General features: G+C 42.6%; 1 protein-coding gene across 1 annotated transcript; it reads left to right on the top strand.

Annotated features, from left to right (window-relative positions):
* Positions 1 to 561: 561 nt before the first annotated feature.
* Positions 562 to 20,941, top strand: ERICH5 (glutamate rich 5). The gene is made up of 3 exons (XM_036830677.1): positions 562 to 689; positions 18,171 to 19,073; positions 20,573 to 20,941. The coding sequence occupies exons 1-3, from the start codon at positions 632 to 634 to the stop codon at positions 20,683 to 20,685; spliced, it is 1,074 nt and encodes a 357-aa protein (XP_036686572.1). The 5' UTR covers positions 562 to 631; the 3' UTR covers positions 20,686 to 20,941.
* The last annotated feature ends 696 nt before the right edge of the window (positions 20,942 to 21,637 follow it).

Raw genomic sequence — 21,637 nt, 5'->3', positions numbered from 1 at the left:
AAAAAACGAAAGACGAAGAAAGACTGATGGAACTACTTTAGTTCGATAAAGCAAACTAAAGAGAGGCACGACACCTAAATGCAATGTGTGGTCCTGAGTTGGACAACTGAACACACTTGAAGGGAGAGTGGACTAAATAGTATGTTATAAACGTTGAAGTTTCTTCTGGTAACAGTACTGAAGTTATGTAAGAAGACTGTCATCACATATCTAGTCACCAATCAATAGCCACTGGCTACAATCGCCTCCTCCCCTCCCCAGCGATTTCGCGATGATTCAGATGAGCCCTCCCAGGCCTTCGCCCTCTCTCTCCCTGACATCACCCTATCCCTGCTGAAGCCCTTTTCCTCTCTGCCTTTCCCACCCTCTCCACCTCCTCCTCCCTACCTGGCTCCTTCCTTGTCTTTGTCCTCTTCTGCGTCCTTGCTGTCCCCACCCTGGCTCCTTCCCCCAGCGAGCGGCTCGCTTTCCTTTCCAGGCTTGCGCTCTGCAGCCGCGGGAGCCGGCCGCGCGGAGTCGGAGGAACTGGTGCTGAGGCAGCGGTTCGCGCGGGATCCGGACTCAAGGACCCAAGCCCGCGCGGAGCTGGGACAGGGGGCGCGCTCGCCCGCCGGGCGCCCTCCTGCCCGCGATGGGCTGCTCCAGCAGCGCCCTCAACAAGGCCGGCGACGGCAGCAGGCCCCGCAGCGGTGAGCAGGGGACCGGGCCCCACCCACGCCCGGGCGTCGGGCTTCGGGTCGTTTGCTCCCCGGGTGTCCGTCAGGTGCGTCTCGTGCCCACGCGGCCCGGCAGGGGGCAGCTCCTCCCTGAGGATGCGAGTGGAACCCGGAGCGGCGCTGCTGTGCCCCAGGATGCGGCGGTTCCCGTGCGCTCCGCCGCGCACGTTGCCCCCCGCGAGAGCCCAGGCGTGGGGAGGCCCTGCTGGGGGGATGTGAGCGCGGGGAGCTCGCCTTAAATCCCTAACGCGGTCAGCCACAGAGTTCTCTTAAACAGAGGCGGAATTGCCTCAATTTACGATAACTGCTGTTAATCCCTTAAACGTACGAGATTTCAGATTACTCTACAGATGGGCATTCACTCCATCAAATAGGTTCCTGCAGTTTTAAAGAGGTCAGATACATTTTCCTCTATCCTTGGCTTAAGTATTTCTTGACGAATATGCATGTGATAAAAAAGAGGTCTTCACTGAATCCTATATAGAAATGCAACACGTATTCTAAGTGTCTACTGTATGACAGCCAGGTGCTTGGCTAGATGCTGAAGGTATTCAACGTAACTGACCTTACTCTTGGGGGTTGAGATTGGAAGAGACAGACAACAAAAAAGTTAAACAAATGATTGGAGGGAATGTTACTCTTGGGGAGGGACAAAAGTGTCCAACGGATGGAAGGGGTTTTTTAATTCTCTCAGAAAAGAATGAGTAACCTTGTTTTAAAAAACATTTTATCTCCAGTATAAATAACCATCCACATGAGTCACACCGTTTCATTTTTTATTCATGCTTTCATTGCTGGTCTAAGTTTTCGCGGATGCTGTTCTGAAAGAAATGTTAAAACGAGTGACAACCAGTTGCATAGAAAATTAATTAATACACTGCATAAATTGCTCAATGCACATCTCGAATCAATCAACAGGTGTATTTTGCTTCTGACCCTCAGTTAGACAGTACTCTCTTGTAATTGGATACTATTGTATGTTCATTAGCATTTCAACTCCATGGTCTTGGAGGCTCCATAAATAATTCATTCCTGTTTCTGTAGCTCACAACTTCTTTAAATTCTGTGTACAACCCTAAGCCTGTGTTTATGTGCTTTTAGATAAAAATAGTCCAAGGTTAGGGCTTCCCTGGTGGCGCAGTGGTTGAGAATCTGCCTGCTAATGCAGGGGACACGGGTTCGAGCCCTGGTCTGGGAAGATCCCACATGCCACGGAGCAGCTGGGCCCGTGAGCCACAACTACTGAGCCTGCGCGTCTGGAGCCTGTGCCCCGCAACGGGAGGGGCCGCGATAGTGAAAGGCCCACGCACCGCGATGAAGAGTGGCCCCCACTTGCCGCAACTAGAGAAAGCCCTCGCACGAACCGAAGACCCAACACAGCCAAAAATAAATAAATAAATAAATAAAGTAGCTATAAAATTAAAAAAAAAAAAGATATTATGATTATTCCCAATCTATAGATGAGGAAACTGAGGTACAGAGAAATTAATTCATACAAATGATAAGTTGCAGAGCTTCTCCAAAAAGAAAAAAAAAAAAAAAAGTCCAAGGTTATTAAATGTCCCGTACATGCATTTACTCACTGTACCCCCAGTGCTTAACAATGCTTGGCACATGATTGTTGAATGAACTACTTCATTTAATCCTTATAACAACGCTTTGACTAAGTATTATGATCATCCCCATTTTACAGAGTATATAATTTGTCCAAGGTTGCGGGGCTCCTTGAGAGTCAGAGCTGGGCTTGGGACTCAGGTGCTGTGATTCTAGAACTTGACCTTTTATCTGTTCTTTTCCTCCTTAAACCAGTTTGTGATAACTAGATTTAAACCTGTTTTTGTCTCAAATCCCTCTGGTTCCCCATTACGTGTGTGGTCATCCACTATGCAAACAACAAAAGAAATATAGTAAAGTATAATAGAGTATTTATTATAATTTAATAAATTTAATTTAATATTATAATAGAGTTTATTATAGAAATATTATAATACATGCACATAATATATTAATATGATATAAATATAATAAATATTATCACAAGTAAAATATTTATCCCTAAGTAAGAGTCAGTAAAATATGAAGTTTATATTTGCTTCCAAGTTTAAACTAGGAATATTTGGAGGACATTTAGCCTTAGAGATATTTTCAGCAGCTACATAGATGCAGAGAAGTTTCCTGTGCCCTCCCATAGAGCTACAGATAATCTTCATATCATAAGAGATTCTTTTAAAATTCACAATATCAACCTTAGAACTCCATGAGTTAAAGCTAAAATACATCAACTAGCCTGTAGACTGGATTTCTGTTTGTACAGTTCCGCCTAACAATTTTCTGTAACTGGCTTAAGAACTGTTATACATAGTGCAGTATTAGCCTAGAAGCAAAAGCATCATAAAATAATGGCTTGGACTAGATTACCTCTAAGATCTCTTACAGCTCTAAAATCCTGTAACACTAAAATATGGAGGTATAATACTTATTTTCTGGGCTCCAACGAATCAGATAGTTACTACTGGTTAGGTAGCTGTTAGGCTGAATAGGAATAGTCCATACTATTGATCGCATGCAGACATTTGCCCTGACCCATCAGACACCGAATCCCACCGAGCTGCTTTCCATCACCTCCAAAAGATGACTCACTAGGGAAAGAGATGTGGGGGGCAGGGGACGAGGACAGAGGTAGAGACTGGCCTCCGGTGTAAATAATTAACCAGTGCTACTCAAAGTACAGAACAGAGCCTGGTACGTGGTAGTCACACATAGATTTTTACTGAATGCCCTGAAATGTGTGAGGAAAGAGGCTTTTCTTTTCCAAAAGACAACTAGACAGATTGAATTTGGAATTTCTTGTGTTCATGGAAGCATGTTCTACATATTAGGACAATTTTTGGTCCTTTCAGTGCCTTGAGGAGCTGATGAATCTGAACACAGAGATTCTGTTGACTTCATAGACATTAATGGACCCAAAGGTTTCCAGGTCTTTGGCATCCAAACCTTCCTCCCTGTGCTACCAGCCCCCTGCTTCTAGGTGTGATTACTGTTCCACTCTTTTCTGATATAAATGCCATCCGTTTCTGGCAGACTTCTTCCTGAGATTTTATAGCTTAAGCACCAATGTGGACAGAGTAAACAGATGGTAATTATTGACAAATTCATTGCTAGGTTAATGTGTACATTTCCACTGACAGCTGTTATCATGTGTTTGTTCTTATCTGAACTCTCACTAGCTGCTTGGAGTTCACACTGCTTAGGTAATAGGATGAGGGTTGAATTTCACAGTTATGTGAATTGATCTTTGTACTGTAGAAATACCTTCAGTCATCAACCAATATTTTCACACAGTGACATTTCAGTCCTAAGTAGACAAACACTTCTCCTTTGTAATTGAAGAACAAACATCATTGACATTAAAATGAGTTTTATAGGCTTTTCTGGCGTACACATATATAAATGGAATTCCTTTCATTCAAGTGCTAGAAGTCTCTGGACTGAGTCTTGTATGTCTTTATGTCGCCTGTAGAGCTTGGCACAGAGAATGCTCAGTAAGTCTTTGTGGTGGGCCTGATTATTACATACAGCTAATTATAATGGAATATAAGAACTATGTACATGGTTCAAAAAATTGAAAACATTTGAAAAATGCGTACAGTGAAAAGTATACCCCCCACGCTAGCCCCACCATCTGCTTAGTTCCAATCACAGCCATGGGTAAAACTTTTATTAGGTTTTTTTTTTTTTTGTATATTGTTCCAAAGTTTCTTTATACACTGCCAATATTATTTCCCTCTCCCATCTTTATTCATAAAATATAGTGTATTATACCTATTATTCTTTACCTTGTTTTTTCAGCTAAAAATATGGAGCTCTTTCTATAATCTCTCTATAACATAGAGTACTTCTTTCTCCTTTTTTACCCTTGTTTAAGAATCCGTTGTGTAATTTATTTACCCAGACCGCCAGTGAGGGACATTTGATTTGTTTCCAGTCTTTTCCATTGCAAACAAGACTGCAGTGAATTCCTTTACACATACATCATTTTGAAAGTATGCAAGCATAACTGTAAGACCATTTCCCAGAAGTGGCATTACTAGGTCAAAGGGTATGCACATTTATAATTTTGAGAGCTAACTGCCTAAATGCTTTCCATAAGGGTTGTACCATATTACACTCTCATCAACAACATAATACATCTTTTTCTAAAATTGAAGGCTTTTGACATTAGTTCAACCTCATCAAAACATGAGCATGGAGCAGAAATCAGGAGACAAGGTAGGAGCACCCAGTTGGTTTCAGATGTCTCATGTAATCCCCATAAGAGCCTTAGTTTCACCAAGTACAGCTAGAAAACTGCAGCTTAGGGAGGATAAGTAACTTGCCCAAGGTCTCAGAGCTAGTAAGTGATGGACCTGGGGCTTAAGCCCAATGTGTGTGCCTCCGAAGCTCTTGTTCTTTTCACAAACTCCAGTTCCATCTGGGTCCTGTCCTGGTTCTGCTAGAACTCATCATGTCGCTGTCCACGAAGGAGAAATGCAATCCATATCTCTTGAGGGGGTGGTTGGGTCAATGGATGGACTGATGGAGATGGGGATTCAGGGGGATGAGAGTACAACTGAGAAAAGCAGAGGGAGAGTAGGCATCAGGACCCATGGAATAACAAAGACTGGAAGGTAACATTGGCCAAGATGGACTTGAGAAGACAGGGTTGGGTTGTGAAGAGACTCTCCTAGTCGTGCAGGAAAAGATCAATCCAGCAAAACAAAGCTTTATTGTGTTCTATGAAATCATTCTTCTGTAAGATTGCCGCACGTCCCAGCTCACATGTACACTTTCACTCTTTCCCTTTTGTGTTAATGTTTTACAACATCAAGGTTAAAATAAAAAACCAATACTTGTGAGGGTTCCTGAAAGGCTCACCAAAACTGATTTTAAAAAAACATCAAACTTGGCCAGGCTTCGAATCCCGGTGTATATAAGTGTAGGTAGTACAGGTAATTATTTTGTTTTTTTAAAGTGAAATATCAGAATATAGCTCTCCAAGTGAGTGTTAATGTCAGGGAAGTATCATGATGGCCTCAGAAGCTTCCTTACTGTCCCGGAGCTATTGCTGTTGTTCACATTCCTTAAACCCTTCCTTGGGAATTGCCATCAGGCGTTGGAGTTCATTCTTTTGTGTGTATTCAAGGGTGTCAGAGCTTCATCCCTTTAAGGATGAAGATTGCCGGGGGTGGGCGGGGGGACCCGGGGACCCCAAAAACCCAAACCAAAACACTTCACATTGTTTTTAACAGCTAAAACGCCATAGGCATTACGCTTTATGAAGGTGGGTGAAATAAGCCAGGTGGTGCTAGCATGCTGAGAAACAAGGGTGGTCATTGGAGATGGAGAAAAGAAAGGGCAACCTGTGTCATGGGGTCAAGTTCAGCTGACCCCATTTTCTTCTCCGTGGAAGGGCCCAAGGGGCTGTAGGGTCCCCAGGACTACTGCACTGGGCTCTGGTGACATGGTGACTGTGTGGCCGTAGCCCCACATCCAAGAGAGATGACCCTCTTTTCTCAGATGACACAATCAACAGTCCTTGGGCCTCTCCTCCAGCCTGACTTTTCTAATAAGACAAAAGCCCCCAAGGCCTGATAACATGCTCTTTATTCATACCAAACACTTCTCGACTTTCTAATCTGTATGGCTTCACTTGCTTTGAGATGAGCAAATTCATATTAGGCCCGTTTAGATAAGTGACAGGTCCAAATGAACATTAAGTAGGAGAGGCAAGATGTAAAAAGATGCAAGAAGCATCATGACATCTCTGCTCTATCTATATATTTTCCAGGTCACCGAAAGTCACATTTCATTTATATACAATTTACTCTATGGCCATGACAGTATAATTCAAAGTGGACATCAAAATAGCACCAATTAACATCGTGTAAGACAGATAAGTATAAAATGAACTTGACTTCGTAGGCTAAAGATTGAAACGACTCTTGGTCAAGAGGCTGCTCAACAAGCCTCCTCTACGACCTGAGCCCCCAGCCTCGGCCTGCTGCTCTGTGGCTGTTCCAGATTCCTCTCCCCCAGGTCCCCCCATGCCAGGCCCCTGGGGGTCAGTGATAGACCTGCCTCCTCTTCACTAAAAGAAATGCCCTTGCGATCTGCTTCCGTCCCCTACAGTCATAAGGATGTACCATCAAATCAAGTTTTTTTTTTTTCCTATCAATTAATTGTCTGCTCCTTTCACCAGGACACTCATTCGGGGACAATACTTTTTCAAGCCTGTAATGTGTTTGTCTTTATACTCAGTGAAAAGGCCCTTTGTGCTCTCTCCAACAAGCAGTTTTTCTTTAAAACCTAGTCCTAAAGGGTCCCTGCAGGATGAGAACATCCCACCCTTTGCAGACTGCCCTGCTTCATCTATCTTTTTTTTTTTTTTTTTTAGTAGAGGGATGACTTTTTTTTTTTTAATTAATTATTTATTTATTTATGGCTGTGTTGGGTCTTTGTTTCTGTGCGAGGGCTTTTTCTAGTTGCGGCAAGTGGGGGCCACTCTTCATCACGGTGCGCGGGCCTCTCACTATCGCGGCCTCTCCCGCTGCGGAGCACAGGCTCCAGACGCGCAGGCTCAGTAGTTGTGGCTCACGGGCCCAGTTGCTCCGCGGCATGTGGGATCTTCCCAGACCAGGGCTCGAACCTGTGTCCCCTGCATTGGCAGGCAGATTCTCAACCACTGCGCCACCAGGGAATCCCTGCTTCATCTATCTTCTCAGCCTTGCCCAGCTAATGCGGCTCTAGTCTATTTTTGGTGACAGAAATACACTTGTCCCTGTATCATATGTATCACAGCTTCCCAGCCTGTGAGCATGGGATCCAGTGTGCCAGCCTTCCTCCCAGCCTCTAGGGAGGCAGGGTCGGGATGGTCCGAGCCCTCCGGGTACAGCTTTCTCCATGTGCCCCGTGTGCTGCACAAATACCGTATTCTATGCGTGCTGTGACATTAAAGAGATGGGAAGACCTGGGCTAGGCCTTCCAACTGCTCTATCGCTTTCACTAGTAGTTTCTCTTACTGAGAGAGAACATTTGCCTTCAGCCATCCCAGTGAGGACCTCTGTTGAAATGTCCTCCCCAAACCACCCTCCTTGCTTCTTTCTCACTGTCATTGGTAATGATAAGGAACTTTTTTCCCCTCCTTATCCTTTTCCATTTTCCTAAGACTGCTAGGAACTGCATAGTTTCCTTTGGCTAATTTCCTTTTCCTTTGTTTGCCCTGGAGTAGCCTCTACAGACTAGATGGCTTTTTGTTTTTTGTTAATTTATTTATTTTTTTGGTTGCATTGGGTCTTTGTTGCTGTGTTCGGCTTTCTCTAGTTGCAGCGAGCGGGGGCTACTCTTCGTTGTGGTGCGCAGGTTTCTCATTGTGGTGGCTTCTCTTGTTGCGGAGCACGGGCTCTAGGCGCGCCGGCTTCAGTAGTTGTGGCACGTGGGCTCAGTAGTTGTGGCTCGTGGGCTCTAGAGCGCCGGCTCAGTAGTTGTGGCACACGGGCTTAGTTGCTCTGCGACATGTGGGATCTTCCCGGACCAGGGCTCGAACCCGTGTCCCCTGCATTGGCAGGCGGATTCTTAACCACTGCGCCACCAGGGAAGTCCTCTACAGACTAGATGGTTATGAGAGGCTATAATCACCTGTACACCTTGAATTAGTGTGTGTGTGTGTGTGTGTGTGTGTGTGTGTGTGTGTGAGAGAGAGAGAGAGAGAGAAAGAGAGAGGTGGAGGGCACACGTGAGAGCGAGAATTTCAACATACTAAGAGACAGTATAGAGTTCCAATTTAAAATGTGGGTCTGGAGTTGACTGTCTGGGTTTAAATCCTGATTCAGGATCATTTATTAGCTGTGTGACTTTGAGCCACTCAACCTCTTTATGCCTCAGTGATGTCATCTGTAAAATAGGATTAACAGTAGTTCCTATTTCATAGAGTTGTCCTGAGGAATAAATGAGTTAATACTATAGTGTACCTGGAATGGAACCTAAATATTGCCTACACCAGGGATTGGCAAACTGGCCTGCTGGCCAAACCAGCCCACCACCTGTTTTTATAAATAAAGTTTTATTGTAACACAGACATGATCATTCACTTACACATCGTCTAAGGCTGCTTTCTCACTACGATGACAGATGACAGAGTTGAGTAGTTGCAATAATGACCCTATGCCAGGCAAAGCTGAAAATATTTACTGTCAGTCCCTTTATAGAAAAAAATTTGCTGACCCCTGGCTTGGAATATTGTCTAGTAAGTCCTCAATAAAAATGATCAATTAAAAAAAAAATGATCAATTAATATCAATTTTAGTAAATCTCAATTTTTATTGCCTTTCCAAGATCAAGTTTTGTTTTTTCCCTCAAGATCAAGGTCTAGATCTGAATTTGTTGATTTTCTGATCTTTTTTTCTTTTTAGTAAATGTGTTAAGGGAAAGTGACAAAAATACTGTCAGTAACAGCAAAAGTGGTACAAAAATATTCAAAAATCACAGAAGTGGTTATGCGAATGGCCCAAGTTTTACGAACATTTTTCTAGGGCTTCTAGAGCTTATTTTGCTAGGTTACTTGCTCTTGTACTTTTGCTACTATAATTTTTAAAAAATAGACTTGATTTTAGAATAGTTTTAGATTTACAGAAGAATTATGAAGATAGTACAGAAAGCTCCCATATAGTCCACATCCACTTTCCCCTATTATTAACATCTTACATTAGTTGGGTACATTTTTCACAAGAAATGAACCAAGCTTGATACATTATTATAAACCAAAGTCCATACTTTATTTTTAAATTTACTTAATTTATTAATTTGTTTATTTTTTGGCTGTGTTGGGTCTTCCTTGCTGCTCATGGGCTTTCTCTAGTTGCGGTGAGCAGGCTTCTCATTGCAGTGGCTTCTCTTGCTGTGGCGCACTGGCTTAGTTGCTCCCAGGCCTGTGGGATCTTCCCAGACCAGGGCTTGAACCCGCATCCCTGCATTGGCAGGCAGATTCTTTTTTTTTTTTTTTTTAATTTTATTTATTTATTTATTTATTTATGGATGTGTTGGGTCTTCGTTTCTGTGCGAGGGCTTTCTCTAGTTGCGGCAAGCGGGGGCCACTCTTCATGGCGGTGCGCGGGCGTCTCACTGTCGCGGCCTCTCTTGTTGTGGAGCACAGGCTCCAGACGCGCAGGCTCAGTAGTTGTGGCTCACGGGCCTAGTTGCTCCACGGCATGTGGGATCTTCCCAGACCAGGGCTCGAACCCGTGTCCCTGCATTGGCAAGCGGATTCTTAACCACTGCGCCACCAGGGAAGTCCCCCCTCACTTCCCTTAATGTGATCTGTACTAACCATGACAGCAAAGTCATCTGAATTGCATGTGGATCCCTAACCTGAGAGAGCAGTAGCAGTGGTCAGCTGAAAGACCTGGGCTCACAATCCTACCTGGCCTGCCCGCTGCTTTTTCTGGGGGCTCTCAGGGTACACTAACCACCCAGACTTGAGGTCCAAATGTCTGGCGTGACTCTGACTGCTCTGTTGCAAAATTTAACTATTCCATCCCAGCCACAGACTTGCTAACTGCTAATGGGAACACTCCCTTCTTGGGCACAGACACCTGCTCTTGGCCACAGACACCTTTGTACTCTGCACCGTGATGGAGTGAGGCACAGACACAGTGGCTGAGCCGGGAGAACAGCCGCCAATATGAGCATCGGTGGAGCCGCTTGCTCACAGCTCTTAGAGAGCAAGGCACAGCAAGTATTAACCTTCATTTCAGATGAGAAATTAGAAGACCTCTTTGTCCTGACCTAGCCAAGGTGGAGGCTTAGCAAGCCCAGCCAGTTCTGGGACATGAGGAAGCTTGAGAAAATTCTTGCTCCCCAGTATGGAGCTCACTTAGATCAGCTCTGGCCCTTGCTTCATTGCTGAAGCAATATACTCACCTCATCTCTCATGCTGCCATGGCATGCTAGCATGAGGACAGAGACCATACCCAATGTTTAAAGATGGGCAGCAATGCCTGTGGAGAACACGGGACACCCACACGCATCAGTTCTGTGTGTTTGTCATCCACTTTAGTCTCTCCTAACTAATCCCATCATGCCTTTCCCTGATAAACCCAGAGTGCTGCCATAGATAAGCTAACTATCTGGGGATCTTATTAAAAATACTGATTTTGGTTCAGTGGATCTGGGCTTGGGCCTGTGAGTCAGCACTAAAACAAAACCCAAAAACCTCCCAGGTAATACTGATGGTGCAGGTTCTGGAACCACAATTTGCTTTAAAGCACCTAAATCTTCAAAGTAGGATCACACTTCCTTTGGCTCACATCTGAGCTCTGCTACTCCGTCGGAACTGTGCACCCTTCCCCGATAAATGTTCTTAATCTTTCTGTGCCGTATTTCCTCAACTATATAATGGAGATAATAATGGACTTACCTGGTGGAGTTGTTGGGAAGATTGAATGAGATAATCCCTATAAAGCTCTAGGCACAGTGCCTCAATAAATGTTAGCCACTCTTGTTCCTAGTGAAGCATCATGGGCGAGGCCTGTTTAGGTTGGTGAAGTGTCACAATTTATACATATCAGAGACATAATCTTCACTTTCTCTCTCTTTCCTTGTTCACTGACGAGTCTTTGATTTTGTAGACTGGATTTCTGCTCAAATGTTGGATCCCCATGTACCGATAATGACCATCAGTCAATGAAACTTGCCTTTTTTAGTACAAATACTGTTGATAATTTTTAAAGTGATGTTTTATGCAATCACTGTAAAATACCTTTTTTGAAATAAGAGTTTATCTTATGGGAGTCTAGAAGAAACCAAAGAAAATGAAACTAGAAAATCATATCTGAAGGCAGTGACTATTTGCCATGTTTGATGACTTGCTCTGAGGCTCTTCAGTGTCAGCCTCTCCGCTAGGCAGAAGCCCCCCATCTCCACGTGTACTTATCAAGTATTCCAGAAGTAGCTTTCCAACTACATGGTCTTGTTACTCTGTAGTTAAATTTCAAAATTAGATTTACCTTCAAACTTTATTGCATTTACCTTGTGATATCAAAACTAATTTTAGGGACTTTACTGGTGGTGCAATGGTTGGGAATCCGCCTGCCAATGCAGGGGACACGGGTTCGACCCTTGGTCTGGGAAGATCCCACATGCCGCAGAGTAACTAAGCCCGTGTGGCACAACTACTGAGCCTGAGCTCTAGAGCCTGCGAGTCACAACTACTGAGCTTGCGTACCACAGTTACTGAATCCTCCGCGCACCTACAGCCCGTGCTCCGCAACAAGAGAAGCCACCGCAAGGAGAAGCCCCCGCAATGAGAAGCCCGTGCACCGCAACAAAGAGTAACCCCCGCTCGCTGCAACTAGAGAAAGCCCGTGCACAGCAATGAAGACCCAAAGCAGCCAAAAATAAAATAAATAAATAAATTTATTAAAAAAACCTAATTTTAGATACGTAAATTCAGGTAGTTCTACTAAAAAAAGAAGGGTGGTTTGTCTGATTTTTATTTGTCCTCTGTAGGATTTTTTTGGCTAATGGTTTCATACTCCAGTTACATGGGATATTGCGTAAGTTCACCTCTCTTCAAAATGAGTGCCTTTTTAACATCTATTGACTGGTAGAACACACCCTTGGGGATTAACATTTGTGCCAAAGCACATAAGGACAGTATCTTTACATACTTTGACGAGGGAGAAGGGAAAAACAGCTAGAATAGCACCACTGTTAGCTCCAGAAATATTTGTTGTATGGATGGATAAATGATGGAATGGAATTGAGGAGAAAGCAGAGAAAGAAAATGAGAAGAAGATGAGTGGACTCTTCCCTTAGAGCAGACTCATGCCGCATCCCTGGTTCCCAAAGCTCAAAAGCTACCAGAACCTAGAAATGGTGGCAGCAAGGGAAAATACCAGGATGCCGTTTCTCATTGATTATCTAGAAAACTCAGCAGACAATCCAGTGGGATCTTTGGGATGGCTGATATGCCCTAGCCATGGATTAGGAAATATTGACCTCAAGTTTTTCTCCTTGCTGGGTAGAAACTTTTCATTTTTGATTAGGGTGATGAACTGAGTAGAAAAGCTTCCACCATAATGTGAATTTCAGGTATGTTAGTTCTGGTTCTAATCCCTTCTGTAATGTTGCCTAGTATTTAATTTCTTTGTGTGCCTATCACAACTGGTGCTTGCAACAAGGGTTCTGTTAGTTCAGCTGTCACAACAAATTTGTGCAGGGATCAACTTACAACAGAATCAAGAGAGATAATGAGCACCAAAGGATTAGGCCCAGAGCAGTGTATGATTTGATAAAATGTAGGGTTCAGAAAACAGTCACACCCTTAAACAACTTCGGGTGTGGAAACAATGCATCTGTCCACAATATTTATTACATAATAATACAGATTAGGCACAGAATGTCTCCTGTTTGTGAACAAAAGATCTCACTGCTTTTCAAGTTAGAGTGCTAGAAGAAATGATGTAGAACCTTCTTCTACCTCAAGGAGTTATCCTGGGGATTCACAAAACCATGTGGACAGAGTGTGGAGACCCTTGGGTAAGAGGTCGTGCATAGGTACCAAGCTGTGCTTAATAAGGAAGTAGCTATTATTTGAATTTCCTTGCAGACAGTAAAGTCTAGGATGGCGAGGACCAGATCTTCCTTGTTAACTGCTGTAACCCTTGTGCTTAGCCCAGAGCGGGCATATAGTAGGCACTTGATCAATACTTGATGAATAAATGAAATCAAAGCCAACAAACAGAATGAAGCATATTTGTGTATATAAAAGCTAACAGTGGCCTTTATTAATGCCAGTCAAGTCCGGTCAAATCATGGCTGACATGAATACTACTTCACTCTCTATCAACAATCACGATTTAAAACTTACCATTAGTAACAACAGAATTTTATAGGTCAACAGTGACAACGTTACAGTGTTTAGGGGACTGTTTATCCAAGCTCTTTAATGTTGCAGTTCATTCTTTCGGTTGCTAAATTAGCTATAATTTATTGACAGGGCTACTGCTAACCCACAGAGGACCTTTATGAAATTAGAAAAAGCTGCCCTTCCCACCCCTGATGCATGCAACCTTGCTGGTGCACACAGGCTGGACTTCATCTCTCCCTCGCCCCTTCAGCGGGACACACCCCATGCAATGAGAAACCTGCAGAGCCGTTTGCTGCGTCCCTGTTTACTGAGTACCTTCTCATGTCACATACCATGTTGAGTAATTACACACATATCATCTCAGAATTATCAATGATCCTAACAAGCCTAAAATGCAAAGATAATATCCCCATTTGATAGATAAGGAAACTGAGGTCCAGAGAGTTTCGTAACTTGTCTGCTGGATTGCACAGTTAAGTAAATGATGGGATAAGGAGTCACACTGAACATCAGAACAGTCTGGAATGCCCTGCTCCACCTGAAGAGGAAGGAGCCCAGAATGAAAGGAGCCCCTTTTCATTTATTCACTCTGATCTTTCTTTTTTTCTGAATAGGCTCAGAGAAAGGTACCAGTATTAAGATGAATGGAATTACCTTCCCTTTCTGTGTGTCCACCACGGTCTCTTCCTTGCTAGGGCTGGCAGGTGAAGTATAACGCTTTCCATGGCTGGCTGGCTTGGCGTTCAGGGGGTGCCAGTCGCTGTGCTGGTGTTTTCCAGGTATTAACTCGTGTAATCCTCACAAAAGCTCGACTGCTCCTCTTCCCACTCTACAGGTGATGAAACTGAGGCACAAAGAGGCTTAACAAGGCTAGTAAGTGGAAGAATGAGGTTTCAAACCTAGTACATTGGAGGTGTCATTTTCAAGATCATAAGATCTCTGTCCTCCCTTTTAGAGCAGATTACTCTCTTCTATCACATAGGAAAAAGAACTACTGAGTGATTAGTGAGGAGTTATTAACTCCGAAATACATTTATTTCAAAATTCAGAGTGCAGTTAACATGAATTACAAAATGAGTGTGTCCCTACACTTTTTTCACATTTTCTCTAATTGTTGATGATCATTTTAAAGATGTTTTAGCTTTTGGGGCTACCTCAGAAAAAATGTTAGAGACAGTGACTTCTTTTGTAATATTTCCCAGCTTGGTTGACTATTTTCAGGTTGCAGTATAAGAATGTTATATGTTGAGGACATTTCCCTACTTCACGTATGCCAGTAAGATTAGAAAAAGTATATAAGAATGAAAATCGATACTGTGATCATGGGCATCAATGTTCTAGTTATGGCAAAAATTGATAGATCCTTTGGAAACTTAAGACACCATGTGTGTATAAATAAATTTTCACAAAGCTTTTGGTTTTAGGGGAAAAAAACTTGACTTAGCCTGATAGCATAATATATTTTTCAAAATATAAAATTGAGTGGCTATGATTTGGGTGTGTCAACACATTTTTTTCCTTCAAGCTTTCTGCTCTAGAAGAATGATGACAATAGAATGCACCCACAGCTGGCACAGCTGGATGAAAATCATTCGTCTCATTTAACTGACGGTACTGATCACTGTAATAACTATTTTACCAGAAAATATAATTTGGCAGACATCTGTGATTAGCATAATAATACATTTCCTTGTCAACTCCCTAAGGCAGCCATCACCTAAACATCCTTTGTGTGATATCTAAATGAATTATCTTGTCATAATGAATTTCTTTATAGGCCTGAGAAATTGCTTCTGTTAAGTTGCCTTCTGTGCTATTAATTTGGAGGCTTCGTGCATAATGAGGCTGGAGGGGGAGGTGAAGGCTAGCTTTCCTCCCAGCTCTGGACCCCAGGCCCACAGCCTGTGTCCTGTGTCTCACAAAATCCTCTCTGAACTCTGCTTCTCCAGCTTCGGGCTCTAATTCCTTTCCACGGGGGGATTCAAACACAGTCGCAGAGGTAGGGTGGGAGACTATTTGATGTGAGTAAATGTATTAAAAAGAGAAACAATTGGCAGTGAAATGAAGTAATGAGAATACATAAACTAAGGACGTGAAGATCCATGACAGTTACTAACTCAGGGGAAAAACAAACAAACAAAAAATGTTTACACAAGTAATAGTTTACTACATGGCTCAGTTCTTCATAGCAGACATATTCATTATGTGTACATATAACTGAATATCGATATAACCCAAATTACAACATGATTACTATTGTATTTTATTTTTATTTTTTAAAAGATATTTATTTATTCATGTATTTGGCTGCATCGGGTCTTAGTTGCGGCACGTGGGATCTTTGTTGCGGCATGCAGGATATTCCTTTGCAGCGCGCAGGCTCCAGAGTGCACAGGCCAAGTTGCCCCACGGCATGTGGGATCTTAGTTCCCCAACCAGGGATCGAACCCGCGTCCCCTGCATTGGAAGGCGGATTTTTAACCACTGGACCACCTGGGGAGTCTCATGATTACTATTTTAAATCATTACTAATATGCAATTACTGAATTGAAAGGAAATGTGAATGTGTAATGGGAGAGGGTGAAGGATGATGGAGGTGCGGGAAAAAAAGAGCTAAGTCTTTATTTTCCATAGTGGGAGTTAGTTGAAGTGCCCAAACTAAAAAATAATGAAGTAGCAATTCACTTAGAGATATAGGAAAAAAAAGTATCCCTCCCAGACAGCTAAATTTGACCCTAGAGAAGGGGAAAAGAGAGAGGAGACCTGAGTCTTAGTTGTATATCTGGTTTTTTTTGTTTGTTTTTTTTTGTAAATGGGATGTCTTTTTTTTTTTTTTAATTTATTCATTATTTATGTTTGGCTGTGTTGGGTCTTCGTTTCTGTGCGAGGGCTTTCTCTGGTTGCGGCAAGCGGGGGCCACTCTTCATAGCGGTGCGCGGGCCTCTCATTATCGTGGCCTCTCTTGTTGCGGAGCACAGGCTCCAGACGCGCAGGCTCAGTAGTTGTGGCTCACGGACCTAGTTGCTCCACGGCATGTGGAATCTTCCCAGACCAGGGCTCGAACCCGTGTCCCCTGCATTGGCAGGCAGATTCTCAACCACTACGCCACCAGGGAAGTCCTTAGTTGTATATCTTAACTTACATTAAATAAGCAGGTAACTCTTTAAACTATATGCATATATAACTGGGGTCAGGGGTAACTTAGGGAAAAAAAGAACAAGAAAAGATGAAAAATTATCTTTGGGGGAAATAAGGTAGAAGAGGAAATACATCACCTAGAGGCCCATTTTAACATGCTGGTTTATCTTCTTCCAGTATCTCCCCCTCTGTTTGCTTTTCCTGTCTTTCTCCTTTCCAATGATCAACATTGCTATAATCATACTGTATATAAAATTGATAGCTAACTTATTGAGCACATAATTGCACAGCAGACCTTGTGCTAATATACACTTTATATCCATTATTTTATTTGATTAACCCAACTGGGAGTGCTGATTTTTTAACTTATTATACAATAATTATTTTATTATTTTAGCATATGGTCTTCAGAATCATCTTTTGCATGGTACAGTAATATTCCACCCAATGGATTATTGATCTTTCCCCCAAATTATTAGACTTTTAAGCTGTTTTCCAGATTTTGCTGTTATAAAGAATACTGGGATGATATACTTTCCCCCAGAGCATTTCCCTGAAGTTTATGCTTTTAGGGTAAATTTCCAGAAGTAGGATCACTGGGTCAAAGAGTATAAACATGTTGCCACATTGCTTTCTTAAACTCTCCAGGGGGCACTTATGCATTCATTGTTTAATGTGATACGATGCCTCTTGCAACTCTGACATAGGTAGGAGAGACAGATTCACTGCCATTTTATAGACATGATTATTGGGAGCTAAGTTCCCAAGGTCACACAGTTGGGGGAAGAGCCAGAATTAAAATGCATGTTTCCCAACTCTCTCTTGATTTCTCTTGTAACTGGGACCCCCAAATGAAATGAAACTCAGGCTGGACTGTGCCTGCCACTTTCTCTCCCAGACATCTTAGTTTTGACCTAGTGGGGCTTCTCTGTCATGGGACCCTTTCCTTTCACTGAGGGCCATTCTGCTTTAGGGGGAAGGTAAGACCTCTCTAGCAGCCCAAGGACCACTTCTTGGGCTATAAAATCTTCTACTAAGCCTAAGGAGGAGAAAGGGTGGGACAGAGGAAAAAGCATGAGGGGACAAAGGGTACTGAATTAGAATATGGGACAGGAGTCATGAGAAGGTGCCCAACGAGCAAACAGGAAAAAAACCCTGTGATTTTGGGGGACCTTCATGCTTAAGACTAGGTATTTGAGCTGAAAACACTAAAGAGATTGGACTTAGGGAATGTTAGGGTCATGGTATGGCCTCTCTGTACTCAACTGTACTGTACCCAGGACTGTCTTGAACCGTTAAATCTACTTCTTGATAGCAATACGCTTTCTCAGGATAGAAACTAAACAATTTGTATTTTTTCTTTTCAAATGAATGATAAAAAGTAACTTCAAATATGTATTTTTCAACCACAGAAGAAAGCAAGTCCTGCTTTGTCCAACCAAAACCACGTACACTGGGAAGAGAATCTACGTTATATGGCAAGGTACGAAAGGAAAGCCTTCCTCGACTAGAAAAGCCCAAGATTTCAGCCGTGTCTACAGCTAATGGTGTTAAATCCCTCCATGAACAGCCCCTGGCAAAGGATGCTGTAGACCCACCAGGATCCACAGAGGAAACTCAGCCTCTTAAGGGACTGAAGGAGTCTGGGCCACCTCAGCCAGGTGGCAAAGATGATACTCCAGGAGCAGGAGAAAAGAAGGACGTGGAAGCAGTGACAGAGGCTCAGCCTTTTAAAGGAAACGCTGAGACCGAAGCTTTAGGAGCAGAAGCTGAGAGTCAACCTTTGAGGACAGCGGGAGAGAGGGACTCTCCTGGAGCAGTGGAAGGTACTGAGAATCCACAAGCTGCCGGAGAGATGACACCTCGAGGAACAGCTGAGAAAATTCCACCTCTGGAAGCAGCTAGAGAGCCACAATCTCAAGAAGCTCTGGGGACGGATGAACAGTCCCAACTCCCAGAAACAGTTCCCAAGGAGATGGAATCTCCAGAAATATTGGAAGGAAGTCAGCTTGTGGAAACAGCTGAAAAGCAGCAACTTCAAGAAACATTGGGAGAAGATGAGCAGTCCCAACTTCTAGAGATGATTCCCAGAGAGAATGGAACACCAGAAGTATCAGACAGAAGTCAGCTTATGGAAACAGCTGTCAAGGATGATTCGCTCCATAAAACTCCTGAAGGTCCAGGAGACATGGAGCAGATCCAACCTGAAAGAATAGTTGGAAACATGGAACATCCAGCAGGAATTCTAGAGACAGGGGCCAATGTGGAAACGGTCAGGAAAATTCATGCTAACGAAGAGGACCAACACGATGAAGGTAAAAGTCATGCTGTCACAGATTCAGGTTGTTTAGGTGTGCTCCATAAAAGATCACCTCTGGGGGACAGGGGTGGCTGACACAGTCCCTCTAGTTTCTGTTTCCGTGGTTGAAGTTCATTTGACCCAAACCAAAAAGGCTTCCATACTTGAAAAACAGGCATTTGACTTTCTGGCACAAATTTTCTAAAACATAGTCTGTGTTCAGATTTGTAACCTAGAGCTTCATTGTTGAATAAAATGGAATATTGAAGGAATGTTAAATTTCTGAATTTTTCCAAGTTCACTCTTCATCAGGCCCCATGTATGGCACGAGGGTACAAATTGAAGATGGTCAGTGGAGGAACTGACTTTTTAATGAAAGAACACACAAATGACTCTTAGAGTGTCATTTTCATCTTTGCACTCTTATCCTTGGAAAATTACTGTCAGCCTGCTCCTGTCCTCCTATAGTCTTTTTATCTTTATTAGAAGACTAGAGAAATGTACTACGTCTTAGCAAATGGTGTTTTTTTTTAATGTACTTTACCAGTATAAAGCAAATGGTATCTACACTGTTCTTTATTGGAGTTATAATAAAAAAAAATCTTCTAGGGCAGGATTTACATTTCGGTAAATTTGGGCTTCACCCTACAGTATAATCAAGTGAAACATTCATCCGTTTTTTAATTCTCTCATTAGTTAATGCAGCAGTTTTTGAGTGTCTAATCATCTGCTAGCTGCAGGAATAAGGGGTAGTCCCTGTTCTCAAGGGGCTCACAGTCTAGCGGGGAGAAGGCAGAATTTAAACAAAATACTACAGTCTACTGAGGTAAGTGCTTTAGTGAAGGTATATAAAAGTGCTCTGGGAATAACAAGGGAGAAGCAAGTAAAGGTATATATTTGTTAGATCAGGGTTGGCAAACTCAAGTCTTTAAGGCCTAGGATCATGACAGTGGGTGAAGTGAGGGGCACATGTAATGCTGTGGGAAGCCCCGGGCACCTTGGTGAACAGGTGCACAATCCTATCAAAAGAGGCAGCTGCTTATGGGCTCCACTCAAAGCATGGGGACCAGTGTTGCCCAAAGTGACTTCTTAGGGAAAAATTTGTATGTGCAATGGCCAGCCTTTTAAATGTTTAAACTCTTTAAAAAAGTTCAATGATTGTTTTCTTTAAACACCAGAATGACCAAACAAGACGCTTTCTGGGCACCCATAGAACACATTTTGATTTAGATATAAATGGAACTTTCTGTTTGTAATACGTTCTACTGTCTTTCTTGGGTAATTCTGCATCCTGATTTCATATAAGAAAACGCCAGGACTCGGAAATGGTAAGTGACATGGGCCACTCTGAGGATCTGAGAGACCCAGGGCAATTGCCTTTCTTGACACCACCAGAGAAACTTACCGTCTAGACCTAAAAAGCAAGAGCTGCCCCCCTTGGAAACCAGCTGCGGGGCACTTTGTTGCTAATGCTAAACAAGTATCTCTTAATATCACTTCTGGTTACTTTTCCAGGTGAAACAGGAGAAGAGGTTGAAACAGAGATGGAGAATGAGAAAGTAAGTGAAGGGGCTGAAACAAAAGAAGAAGAAACAGGAGAAGCTGTGGGTCTTTCAGCAGCCACATAGATAGGTATGGTGATGGAAGGGTGAACCGACACAGCGTATTATAACAGAGAAGACAGAAAGCGGCAGTGAAGTTTGTGGTTACAGATCTTATCTTTCAACATCTACATCTTTTATACAAGGAGTGTGGTTATCATGTTCTTGATTACATTGTTCCATAAAACTGCTAAGCTGTGAACAGTTTTTCTAGCTACTTACAATTCAAAACTACAAAAAAAAAAAAAAAAAAGAAAAGAAAAAGAAAACTACAATACCCAGAGCCAATACCAACTAGGGTATATGTTCGTTTAAGAGTGTGAGGGTGTTTTCTTCACTGTGGCAATGGGTCCATTCAGTGTAGAAAATGAGACCCTAAAAGAAAGTATAAACCTTTAAGTATAGGTGGCTGGAGAAAGGAGTTAGCAGAGTTTAGGGAGCTCATGATAATAAAGTCATACAGTTGGAATTAGGATGGAGTAAGAATGATCAACAATAACCGGGCAAACTATACCTAGTATTTCTTTCCTATCACAGAATTTAGAGCTGGTGGGAACCTGGGAAAGTATGTCATCTAATTACCTTCTCACCTTAAGTCTATCTACTACCATACATCCTTATTGATCATGGTGTATTAAATATGGTAACAAAATTCTTCTTAAAGGAATGCAAACTCTGGTGCTGTTATAAGATTAGGTATTTTCACAATGAAAGGTTACACATGTTTTATGTGCCATTTTGAATCGTCTAGTGATTTTATACTTATGTGAGGTGTTTCAATTGGTGTTATCCTTTTGACTGACATTAAAGGTATTTTAAATTAACTGACTTTTAAATGTATTTCAGAGGCAACAAACAGCAAGAATTAAAACCGAGATTTGTTGCCTATGTGGAGTCTATTCCTTGGGCCCTATTTTTTTTGTTTTTAAGATTACTCTGATTTGATATTAGGCTTTAGATGTGGAAAACAGCTGAAAAA

The sequence above is a fragment of the Balaenoptera musculus genome, chromosome 17, assembly GCF_009873245.2.
Source record: "Balaenoptera musculus isolate JJ_BM4_2016_0621 chromosome 17, mBalMus1.pri.v3, whole genome shotgun sequence".
NCBI classification, from domain to species: domain Eukaryota; kingdom Metazoa; phylum Chordata; class Mammalia; order Artiodactyla; family Balaenopteridae; genus Balaenoptera; species Balaenoptera musculus.
This window is presented reverse-complemented; position numbering and strand designations above follow the sequence as displayed.

Bases quoted from the DNA above. Each gene is read 5' to 3' on its own strand.
- ERICH5 (XM_036830677.1), top strand. From the start codon at position 632: ATGGGCTGCTCCAGCAGCGCCCTCAACAAGGCCGGCGACGGCAGCAGG. The intron at 690-18,170 runs GTGAGCAGGGGA...TTTCAACCACAG, and splicing joins CGGCAGCAGGCCCCGCAGCG to AAGAAAGCAAGTCCTGCTTT. The intron at 19,074-20,572 runs GTAAAAGTCATG...TTACTTTTCCAG, and splicing joins AGAGGACCAACACGATGAAG to GTGAAACAGGAGAAGAGGTT.